General features: G+C 43.1%; 2 protein-coding genes across 3 annotated transcripts in view; one reads left to right on the top strand and one right to left on the bottom strand.

The window, feature by feature from the left end:
- PDE7A (phosphodiesterase 7A) overlaps positions 1–12,750 on the top strand; it is a 139,880-nt gene that overhangs the window by 24,263 nt on the left and 102,867 nt on the right. The window lies entirely within an intron of this gene.
- On the bottom strand, positions 855–1,488 carry LOC141981390 (large ribosomal subunit protein uL13-like). Its single transcript, XM_074943067.1, has one exon. It carries the CDS (start codon positions 1,486–1,488, stop codon positions 874–876), a length of 615 nt encoding a protein of 204 aa, XP_074799168.1. The 3' UTR covers positions 855–873.

Consider the following 12,750-nt stretch of genomic DNA (forward strand, 5'->3'; position numbering starts at 1 on the left):
ATGAGGCAATGTGCCTCAATTTCCCCTTCCACACAGCACGTTAGATGTGTAATGTCTTTTCTCCTGTGTACTCCAAGGCTAGTTACAGGCACTAACTGAAAAACATTAGTATCACAAGGCCTTTTAACATGAAGTGTGTTGTCATGTAATGAAATAGTATAACCATAAAGGCTTTTAGCACATAATGAGTTCTTATGTATCACTCCCAACATGTTCAAGGGTTTTTCCAAAAGATCATGCATCTTGTACATTTTTACATTTAGCAACAAATTAGCAACAAACTAGTCACAAGAGTTAACATTAGCATTAATATTAACATAAAATCAATTACAAGTGTACCTTTACAATCATTTTTTGTCATGCCTTTGGCTCAATACCATTGGGGTTTTGGCATTTTTGGGGTTAACCTGTGGCTTCCATTTGTAGGGTAAAATTTCTCTCTTCCTTCCTGTTCTGTAGGGTCAAATTCTGAGCTCACTTGCTTAACAGAATCCATTGGCTAGTTAGGTGCGTCCTCCCTGCTGACAGCTACAGGCAAGTCGTTCTCTCCCCTGTCAGGTAATTTGCATCAACACAGACACTAGCTTGTTTACCAGTTTTCAGATTCTTAACCATTTCCAATTCCAAGGCTGGACTCTGTCTTAAAGAGATACCATTCATTTTTACTAGCATGTTAGACTCAAGGTTTTTTTGTCTTCCATTACCAACCTCTGCTTCCATATGGAATCAGATGTCAAGTGCACTAAGATTACAAGACATATCCAAAGTGTCTAGAGATGGAAATATGCCTGCCATCCCCTGTGTTCTCTAGAGATTAATTGCACAACTGTCCTTTTTTGAAGTGGAGGGGCTGGTTTTATTGAGGTTCAAGGCTCAGACAAAGATACCGTATTGCTTCAGCACGTCAGTGTATCTGGCGATCTTGCCTTCCACGTTCTTCTCCGCCTGCTTCTGCAGTTTCATCAGCTGCTTCTTCTTGTTGTAATGCAGCTTGGCTTTCTCCTTGTGTTTCTCCTCAAGGGTCGAGGTGATGGCTTGGTACTTCCAGCCAACGTCATGGGCCAGGCGCCCCAGGAAGGCGAACTTGCGCGTCAGCTTCAGGCATACGACTTTCAGAGCAGTGGGTACCACCATCCATTTCCTCTTGTCGTATGGGGGTGGAATCCCATCAGAGACCTTCAGTCTCTCCCGGGCGACCTGGCCTTGCTTGGTCTTGTGGGGCAGCATCCCTCGGACCGTGTGCCAGAAGATGTGGCTGAGGGCGCGGAAGTGGTAGGGCCCGCAGGACGGGTTGGTGTTCATGTGTTTGTGGAGAAAGGCCAGGTACTTCAGTTTGTTGCGGTAGAAGTTCCCGGAGATGTTGATGCCCTCGCATCTCACCACCACCACCACCTTGCGCCCCAGCAGGACCTGCTTGGCCACCATGGCTGCCAGGTGCCCCAAAAGGTGGCCGCGTCCATCGATGAGCAGAACCTTGAACTCTGCCATGCTCGTGGCAGATTCAGCTACCCAGCCTTCCCTCTGAACCTGAGACACAGACTGTTCACTTAGAGAATACATTTATGTTCCAATAACATTGTCTCCCCAACAAGCTGGTCAAGCTTATAGGGCTGTTCAAATTCCCTAACAATTTTCATTCCATCTAAAACCTTTTTAAAGCTATCCATACTGGGTCTTTCTAAAGCTGTGTCAGTGGATCCATTTTCAACAGAAAAATTCTGGCTGTTAGGAACTGAAACAAATCTCTCATAAAATAAACTGTTGCCTTCTACGGACAGAAAATCATCTTTATCTACCCCAATTCACTTTCACACCCTTCAGTTACAGCAAATTGCTTGCAAAAACTGCCATGAGGTTTCTTCTCTTAGGAGCTTCTTTAAGCAACAATTCACCTTTGTCTTGCTCCACAGAAGCATTGCTCTGCTGAGCCACTGCCAACTCCTGAGTTTCACTTACACCCAGAATCCTCTCTGGCCCATTAGGAGGATTTTTACACAACCTTCTTTCAGGTAAGCTGCTAGTGGTAATACCCACAAGGTATTTAGCCTGCACATCTTGGAGGGACTATTCAAGTTAAGTAGTCCATCAAAAGAACACTTACAATGGAAGGTGCCCATCTACACTGAATGGACTTTCCTGTGAAAGTTCCATCTGAAATATAGGTAATGGCCTCTGTTATGACTAAGCAAAATCATGCATGGACATGTGACTTACCCATGTGACTCCAAACACCATCTTGTTCCCTATAATTTTCGACTAGCTGTGCTGAGGGCTTTGTTTGAAACAATGGATTTCCCTTTGCGTGGCAGAAGCTATAAAAGGCCCTGGAAACATCTCCAGTTTGCCTCTTTCCTGCTCAAATATCTGGACAATGAACTTATACCATAGGGAGCATTCTAACAAAGGGACTGAAGACCTAGAAGCAACCAGAGACTTAACAAGCCAGCAGTTTATTCCATCACTACTACAAGTCTGAACCAAGAACTTTGCAATTGTTGTATGTATTTGATTTCTTTAACCAATTTTAACTCTCTCCTTTCTTTCTTTTTATAAATAAACCTTTTAGATTTTAGATACTAAAGGACTGGCAACAGCGTGATTATTGGGCAAGATCTGAGTTATATATTGACCTGGGTGTGTGGCTGGTCCTTTGGGATCAGAAGAACCTTTTTGTTTGATGAATTTGGTTTTAAAGAACCACCCGTCTGTAAGTCTAGTGTTTTTGGTGGTGATACAAGGCCTGGAATACCTAAGGAAACTGCTTACCTGATTTCTTGTTAGCAATTGTGGTGAAACCAATTTTTTTTTTTGTAGCTGGTTTGATTTATCTTATGGGAGAATAATGACTAGTTTTGGGGTGTGTCTGCCTTATTTCTTAGCAGTTTGTCCTGAATTTGGTATTCTCAGTTGTGACCCATGGAGGCATGGTGACAGACATGTTCACTCCAAAGCATGACACAAAATGCACAAATATCTGCTTCACGGGAGCATGAATCTGGGGTCACCACCAGTTTTTTCTGTTCGATTTTTTGTCTTTTTTTTGGTGGTCTTAAGGACTTCTATATGCCTTCCCACCAGTTCTTTTGATCCTTGGGATATCAAATATCAGACAGGACAAGGCTGTGGTCATCGTGATAGCCACTTCATGGCTGAGACACTTTTTTGGACCTATTGCAGATGTCCAATTAGCCTCCTGTACACCTCCCAATCTGCCTGGACATAAGATCTCAGAACTGTGGTCAGATACTGCACTCAGACCCCATAGTCATCACACTTGAAGGCCTGGATGTTGGCTAGTTGAGCATTACTGATGGAGTGCTCCTTACAGGTTCAGGAAGTTCTACACAGCAGAAAACCTTCCATCAGGATGACTTACTCCCTGAAATGGAAAAGATGGGGAGCCCAAAGCAATATGGACCCAGTAGTAGTCCCAATACCAAGGATCCTTGACACTATGTTGCTCCTGAATCAGGCAGGACTGGTATTTAATTCTCTCAAGGTCCACCTGGCAGCAATATTGGCATGTCATGCTCTGGTATTTTTTCTCTTATCTGATGGTATGGAAAATTCCTCAAAAAACCTCCTTCACAGTTATCTTCTGGTTAGGGGTCTGACCCACAAGTGGGATCTCAACATCCTCCTCCTAAAACTTGTGGAATCACTCCTTTTGAATCACTGTTGGAGTGCTCATTAGACCCCTTTTGTCATCAAGATAGTCTTCCTGGTTGCCATCACCTCAGCACGGAGAGTCAGTGTGTGCCAAGACTGCCTTACATATCCTACCTAAGGGATAAGATGGTGTTGAGACTACATCCCAAGTTCAGCCTGAAGATGGTCTTGGACTTTCATTTTAACTAATCATTTTCCCAGTCTTCTCGAAGTCATGCACTATGCTGGAAGAGCAAAAACTATACTTTGGACAAGCCTAGAGCTTTGCTCTAATACCTTACTAAGGCTAGGCCTTTCCAGCTGTCCCCTTGCTTCTTTGTGGCCATTTTCCTGCTCATCTAAAAGCCAAGCCATCTTGGCTTTTACAGCGAATCTCCAAGTGAATAACATGGTGCGTTTCCACTTGCTATCACCTGGCTGGTGAACGTCTTCCTCCAAACATCAAGAAATGCTCTATCAGGGTGTAGGCAGCATCTTCTACCTGCTTCAGGAACATTTCAATCTGAGATCTGCAATTTGGAGCAACCCACTGACATTTGTCAAACATGTCCTTGACATAATGGCAGCCAGGTCAGATGTCAATGTCAGGAAAAACAGCATTGCATTAATTTTTTTGACTGATACAGCTGAAACTCTACACTCCCACCATCCAGCCAAGGAGAATACTGTTTGCCAGTCCACTAGAGTGGGACCCAATTCTGACACACATTTGAAGAAAGGTCAGTTACCCTAAAGTAACTGTGTTTCTTCAAGATGTTGGTGCGGATCCCACATCCTGCCCTCCATCCCTGCTTTCTGGAGTTCTGGAGTCTCAGCCAGCCTGGCTTTGAATTGTTGCAAACAACCCATCATTTATACCCTTGTATTGGAACATGAAGAGGCACGGAGCACATGCATAGTCATAATGGACATGTGTTTATCCAAATAAACAAAAACCCTCCAGTCTCATATGCATAGGGTGCCTGTTTATCTATAGTGGGATCCACAAAGACTGCAGCATCTCAAAGAACCACACTTAAGTTAGGCTAAAGAACCTAAGCATTTTCATTACTGGACATATTTCAAACTCACCTTTCAGACTGAAATTTTCCAGATCTGGTCTCAGAGTGAATTTAAAAAAAAAATTAGCAAAAATGAGTCTGCAGTTTGGGTGTGGTGAATCCTAGGCAAGCACTCCATTGTGACCACTCAGACCTCTGTGAGAGGAATTAAAGCATCTGGATCAGCAGGTGTTTTTAAGATTCCCTGAATCTTCAACATTGCAGCCGTGTTTCCTCCCTTGGCCTCTCTGGCATGCTTCTTAGAGCACTGACTCTGTCTGCTAGCCCTTCACAGAAATGGAGTCCCTCAACTCACCTAATTTAGGCCCTAAGGACCAGTGCTGACTTCCCCAAGATACCTCAGTAATCTAAACATGCCCTATCCTAGAATCTCAGATGAGATCTTCTGGATTACAGTTAAACTTTTTCGGGAGACACATGACAGTTGTGAAGAACTAGTCCTGGGGGGAATTCACACATGCAGAATTCATGTGCCCCAAAGAGTCTCACCCCCCCCCGCCACCACAGAAAATGGATTCTGCTGGAGAGATGCTGCAGTTACACCTTTCAGCCACCCAAGGGCTGCTGTGGCATCAGAACAGAGAGCAATCGGCTTATGGGCCAGAGCAGTCAGCCACAGATAGGGAGTGGGCACCCTGCCCCTGAGTCCAGGTGCAGCCACATGGGATATGTGGGGGATGGACAGTGCAGAGTATGCGGGGCTGCTGGGGATCACATAGACTGGGGTTCAGAAAGGCTAGTGGTGGGAGTAGGGGCAGCCAGCCAGGAGCTAGTGGGGTGACAGTATTGAGCCAGGGGCTGAATGGGAGTGTGGGTTCAGGGCAACATGGGGATTGGGGGGGGGGGGTGGCTGAGTGGGGGTGCAGGGACACATGGGGATGGGACAGAAGTGCCTGACTGGGGGAGGCTAGGGGTTAGCAGGGTCTGCAGGGGGAGGCTCCCTAACTATCCCCTTCATCCACCCCCACCCCCTCTTCCATACTTCTGCCACCCACACCCAACAATCCTCCACGTTCACTTCCAGTCTCCTTCCCAGCATTTACTTCCTTCTCCCTCAGCTCCTCCATTACCCGACTCCCCCAAGCTTTTGCACTGCTTCTGAGGGGTGTGGGAAATACGTTTCTGTATTGTAGTTTAAATGCATTATTATTCAGAGCTCTGTTTTAATATGCCTGGTAAGGAATCTGTTTGTCAAAAAACATCTCCTGAATCTTTTTTTGTTGTCTGTATTGTTATAGACGTACTTGCTGACAGTATTTTTGAAATAAATTACCAAAATAATTGAAACTGGCTTGATTATATTGTTACCTTGGCAAATAAAATTTCTGCAAAATTTTACATACTCCCCCAGAAGTAAAGAATATAATACACAGAAGCATAGCACAGATTCCAACACCATTGTTCTTTTATGTTTAACAGATAGATAGAGCACAAACATACAGATCATCAAGAACACAAACATCCTTTCCCCCTCCCCAGCTCATACATACAAAGGTTTTCCATGATACTGTGAAGTTACCATGAAATTGCTGTATCAGCCAGAATTAATAATACAGATCCAGATTAATACAGATACTTCACAAATCGTCGTGGGGGGCGAGTGCTCTCTTGCCACCATAAAAACCTGGGACAAATCTTTCAGGGAAGATGTTTACCTTACTGAATATTATTTCTACAGCACTCCTAGATATATTATTATTTGAGGTAGTTTTCTTGGGCACTGCATTGCATTCAACAATCTGAAAGGATGGGAGTAAAGATCCCACTAATCTCCACACCATACTTTAACACCATATTGGCCAGGATCTCCATAATACCTATACTGATATGTTGGAGCAAATAAAGGTCTCGGGATGAATTCAGGTCATCTCAGTCTTCTTGGTCTTAAGACTGTCAGAAAGACTTCTCAAGTTCTTTATTTAAAAATGCAGAAACTCACATTTTATTGATCAGAGCACAGTTAATCTACTAATGCTTTGGATCCTTGTTTCTTTCTCAAATTAAACTGGAGCCCTGAAGGCTGGGTTGTTGTAAATCTGAATAACTAACTGAAATACATGATATTCCTATGAAGTGAAACATATTGCATACTAGGTGACTTACTTAAGCATATTTATTCTTCAAATACCAAAGAGCTCACCTCTCTAAAATCAATAGTTTACAGTTAAATAAGTAAAAAACAAGAACACAGAATTCCATGTTAACTAGTTAAATCTACAGTTCTTTTGTTTGTGCAGTATGCTTACCAATTTTGTTTTTGCCACACTTCAAAAAAACAGTTTGTGCTAAAAATTAGGGCTGTCAAGTGATTAAAAAAATTAATTGTGATTAATCGTGCTGTTAAACAATAACAGAATACCATTTATTTAAATATTTTTGTATATTTGCTACGTTTTCAAATATATTGATTTCAGTTACAACACAGTAAGAATACAAAGTACTAACTTTATATTTATTTTTTATTACAAATATTTGCACTGTAAAAAACAAATAGTAAGTTTTAATTCCCTAATACAGGTACTGTAGTGCAATCTCTTTATCATGAAAAGAAAAAAGAAAAGGAGTACTTGTGGCACCTTAGAGACTAACCAGTTTATTTGAGCATGAGCTTTCGTGAGCTACAGCTCACTTCATCGGATGCATAGCATATTGTGGAAACTGCAGAAGACATTATATACACACAGAGACCATGAAACAAAACTTCCTCCCACCCCACTGTCCTGCTCGTAACAGCTTATCTAAAGTGATCATCAAGGAGGGCCATTTCCAGCACAAATCCAGGTTTTCTCACTCTTCCCCCCCCCCCAACAGACACACATACAAACTCACTCTCCTGCTGGTAATAGCCCATCCCTCTTTGAAACCTCTCTTTATAATGCGCATGATAATCAAGGTGGGTCATTTCCAGCACTAATCCAGGTTTTTTCACCACCACCCCTCCCTCCCCCCCCCCACACACACCCCCCTCCAAAAACCACACACACAAACTCACTCTCCTGCTGGCAATAGCTCATCTTACAATGTGCACAGCAATAATCCAAGTTTAACCAGAACGTCTTGGGGGGGGGGGGGGGGTTTGTAGGAAAAAAAACAAGGGGAGATAGGCTACCTTGCATAATGACTTAGCCACTCCCAATCTCCCCTTGTTTTTTTTCCTACAACCCCCCCCCCCCCCCCAAGACGTTCTGGTTAAACTTGGATTATTGCTGTGCACATTGTAAGAAGAGCTATTGCCAGCAGGAGAGTGAGTTTGTGTGTGTGGTTTTTGGAGGGGGGTGTGTGTGTGTGGGGGGAGGGGGTGGTGGTGGTGAGAAAACCTGGATTAGTGCTGGAAATGACCCACCTTGATTATCATGCGCATTATAAAGAGAGGTTTCAAAGAGGGATGGGCTATTACCAGCAGGAGAGTGAGTTTGTATGTGTGTCTGTTGGGGGGGGGGGAGAGGGAAGGGTGAGAAAACCTGGATTTGTGCTGGAAATGGCCCTCCTTGATGATCACTTTAGATAAGCTGTTACGAGCAGGACAGTGGGGTGGGAGGAAGTTTTGTTTCATGGTCTCTGTGTGTATATAATGTCTTCTGCAGTTTCCACAATATGCTATGCATCCGATGAAGTGAGCTGTAGCTCACGAAAGCTCATGCTCAAATAAACTGGTTAGTCTCTAAGGTGCCACAAGTACTCCTTTTCTTTTTTCTTTTTACGAATACAGACTAACACGGCTGTTACTCTGAAATTTATCATGAAAGTTGAACTTACAAATGTAGAATTATAAACAAAAAAACTGCATTCAGAAATAAAACAATATAAAACTTTAGAGCCTACAAGTCCACGCAGTCCTCCTACTTGTTCAGCCAATCGCTCAGACAAACAAGTTTGTTTACATTTGCAGGAGATAATGCCGCCTCCTTCTTGTTCACAGTGTCACCTGAAAGTGAGAACAGGTATTCGCATGGCATTGTAGTAGCCTGTGTCGCAAGATGTTTATGTGCCAGATGCGCTAAAGATTCCTATGTCCTTTCATGCTTCAGCCACCATTCTGTAGGACGTGTCCATGCTGGGTTCTGCTCGATAATAATCCGAAGTAGTACAGCCTGATGCATGTTCGTTTTCGTCATCTGAGTCAGATGCCACCGCAGAAGGTTGAATTTCTTTTTTGTTGGTTTGGGTTCTATAGCTTCCACACTAAAGTGTTGCTCTTTTAAGACTTCTGAAAGCATGCTCCACACCTTGTCACTCTCAGATTTTGGAAGGCACTTCAGATTCTTAAACCTTGGGTTGAGTGCTGCAGGTATCTTTAGAAATCTCACATTGGTATCTTTTTTGTGTTTTATCAGATCTGCAGTGAAATTTTTCTTTAAATAAACAATATAGCAGGAAATATATGGCAGAATGTGGGTAAAACAGAGCAGGAGACATACAATTCTCCCCCCAAGTAGTTCAGTCACAAATTTAATTAATGCATTATTTTTTCAGCAAGAGTCATCAGCATGGAATCATGTCCTCTGGAATAGTGGCTGAAGCATGAAGGGGCATACAAATGTTTAGTATATCTGGCATATAAATACCTTGCAATGCCAGCTACAAAAGTGCCATGTGAATGCCTGTTCTCACTTTCAGGTGACGTAAATAAGAAGCATTATCTCCCGTAAATGTGAACAAACTTGTTTGTCTTAGTGATCGGCTGAAGAAGTAAGACTGAGTAGACTTGTAGGCTCTAAAGTTTTACATTGGTTTTTTTTTTTTTTTTTTTTTGAGTTGTGTTACAAAATAAAAATCTATATTTGTAAGTTGCACTTCCATGAGAGAGATTGTACTACAGTACTTGTATGAGGAGAACTGAAAAATTCTGTTTATTTTGTTTATCATTTTTACAGTGCAAATATTTGTAGTCAAGAATAATATAAAGTGAGTACTGTACACTTTGTATTCTGTTATAATTAAAATGAATATATTTGAAAATGTAGAAAAACATCCAAAATATTTAATACATTTCAATTGGTATTCTATTGTTTATCAGTGCATTTAAAACTGCAATTAATCATGATTAAGTTTTTTGAGTTAATCGCATGAGTTAACTGCGGTTAATCGACAGTCCTACTAAAAATATACTTTATTTGATGCTGTAATGGCTAGACAGGAGTTACATGTCTTAAAAATTAACAATTCTGAATTCACATGTCTGTCTTCCCTTATTCCACCCATTAATCATGCCTGTTCCTCCAGTCATCAGTGTGTGCACCTGTGTTCCCTGTAAGCTGCATGCTTGAGTGGCAGCACAGCAGAGAATTAAGTGCTGCCCAGCTGATTAGGATGGCAGCATGTGGTCAGGTGCCCCTCCCCCCACGTTGCTCCCTCCTGCTGCCTGTGCAGAGCAGGGGCGGGAGAGGAGGGTGCTGATGTCAAGGTGTCCCCCTCTCCCAGCCCCTGTATCCCATCTCCGCAGAGCAGGGCAGAGGGGACACAGCCTAACTCAGGACTCCGAGCTGCTGTGGGGAAGGGTGAGTGACGTTCTTAAAGAGACACTGCACTGTTTCTGAGATTTCCCTAGCTGTAGCGGTCTGTCTCTCTCCCCCCTCATCCCCCCATGTGCCCCATCTCCGCAGAGCAGGGGAGACGAGACAGAAGGGCTCAGGACAGAGCAGGAGAGCTTTCAGTGAGTGTCTTAAAGAGACAGCATAGGGCATCTTTCAGAAATGTTCCCAGCAGACAGCACACACTTTGTGTGTGTATGTGTGTCTGTCACACACACACACTGACTCTGTCACACACTCAGTGTCTCACACACACACACACACACACACACACACACACACACACACACACACAGCATGAGGAAGTTCTCTCATGTTTTTGTGTTAGAGAAGATGTAAGGTCTCTATCTCCTTCTGTCTTGAGCTTGTTCCTAAATTTGTTGAGGACTTAAGTTTCCCTAGCCTCCATAGTATTTCTGTATATATGAAATTTGATCTGTGGCTGTTTGCCTCAAATATCTCATTCCATAACAGCCACCAGCCCAACTCACAGGTGATAGTGTCTTCGTTTCTTCATCAGCGGATCATTCTCTGCACAAAATACTCACATGTGGCTCGTCTCCCAAAAGCCTATGATGACATTTTATTTCAGAAGACAAAGTACTCACATTCTCTTATCTCAAAGATTGGCTGATGAAGATTTAGATATCACAGAGCGTGCAATCTGTCTTGCAAAAACTTACACCCTATTTGAATCCTTAGACCAAAGGATAAACTAAGAGAAATTTACCTTTTTCATAATCAGAAGATAGTTTATTGATTCAACTACAGATTAAATGATAGGAAACGTGAAGTTGACTCCAGAAAGATTTCAAGAACTGTTCAGTCAACACAACACCCTTAAGACCTAGCTCAGATGTTCTTTATGGCTACTGGACATAGTGAATCCTCATAATCCCATTTGATTATCCCATTTTGTTCAATATCTTCATAAATAATCTGGAGGATGGTGTGGATTGCACCCTCAGCAAGTTTGCAGATGACACTAAACTGGGAGGAGAGGTAGATACGCTGGAGGGTAGGGATAGGATACAGCGGGACCTAGACAAATTGGAGGATTGGGCCAAAAGAAATCTGATGAGGTTCAACAACAACAAGTGCAGAGTCCTGCACTTAGGACGGAAGAATCCAATGCACCGCTACAGACTAGGGACCGAATGGCTCAGCAGCAGTTCTGCAGAAAAGGACCTAGGGGTTACAGTGGACAAGAAGTTGGATATGAGTCAACAGTGTGCCCTTGTTGCCAAGAAGGCCAGTGGCATTTTGGGCTGTATAAGTAGGGGCATTGCCAGCAGATCGAGGGACGTGATCGTTCCCCTCTATTCGACATTGGTGTGGCCTCATCTGGAGTACTGTGTCCAGTTTTGGGCCCCACACTACAAGAAGGATGTGGAAAAATTGGAAAGAGTCCAGCGGAGGGCAACAAAAATGATTAGGGGACTGGAACACATGACTTAGGAGGAGAGGCTGAGGGAACTGGGGATGTTTAGTCTTCAGAAGAGAAGAATGAGGGGGGATTTGATAGCTGCTTTCAACTACCTGAAAGGGGGTTCCAAAGGGGATGGCTCTAGACTGTTCTCAGTGGTAGCAAATGACAGAACAAGGAGTAATGGTCTCAAGTTGCAGGGGGGAGATTTAGGTTGGATATTAGGAAAAACTTTTTCACTATGAGGGTGGTGAAACACTGGAATGCGTTACCTAGGGAGGTGGTGGAATCTCCTTCCCTAGAAGTTTTTAAGGTCAGGCTTGACAAAGCCGTGGCTGGGATGATTTAGTCGGGGATGGGTCCTGCTTTGAGCAGGGGTTGGACTAGATGACCTCCTGAGGTCCCTTCCAACCCTGATATTCTATGATTCTATGATAGGTTGAGAATGAGGCATCATTTGTAACCAAAGACTTTCTGCCTTTCACAACTTAGACACTATGGTGTGTTTCTCAAGATGACCTGCAGAGCTTAATGTGGTGGACAAACACTGAGGGGGTCTACTTCAAATTGCTAGTCCTTTCTATAGTCTTTGTGATTATCTCCAAGAAAGGGTGGATGATATATTGAACTGGCTGACAGTTCAAAGCATTTGAACGATACAGAGACCAGATTACACAAGATGTGTTGGGTTTTGTCAATTCCTTCCACGCATTGAAGGGAAGGTATTGCTGTTGTACTGTAAATTGCCTGAGTGGGACTCTTGTCCAGTCTTCTGTGTTGATGCTTCTTTGAGATGGTGTTTGCCATCTTATCACATGTGTGATATTACACCCATCCAGGCAAGGGGAACATGGTTATGGACACTGTCACTCTTTGGAAGACAGGATACTTGGTATTCTGTAATGTGGAGAAAAAACACCTCTGCAGTCTTGCTTCAGAGGGTGACAGCTTCCTTCTCACTGAACAGAGACCTACATTATTTGCATGTGTATTCTCTGATATGAACGTCTAGGGTAATCAAGAAAATCAAGTATAAAGGTTCAAATTCTACTGATAGTTGTTA

Source organism: Natator depressus, chromosome 2 (assembly GCF_965152275.1).
Source record: "Natator depressus isolate rNatDep1 chromosome 2, rNatDep2.hap1, whole genome shotgun sequence".
NCBI lineage: Eukaryota > Metazoa > Chordata > Testudines > Cheloniidae > Natator > Natator depressus.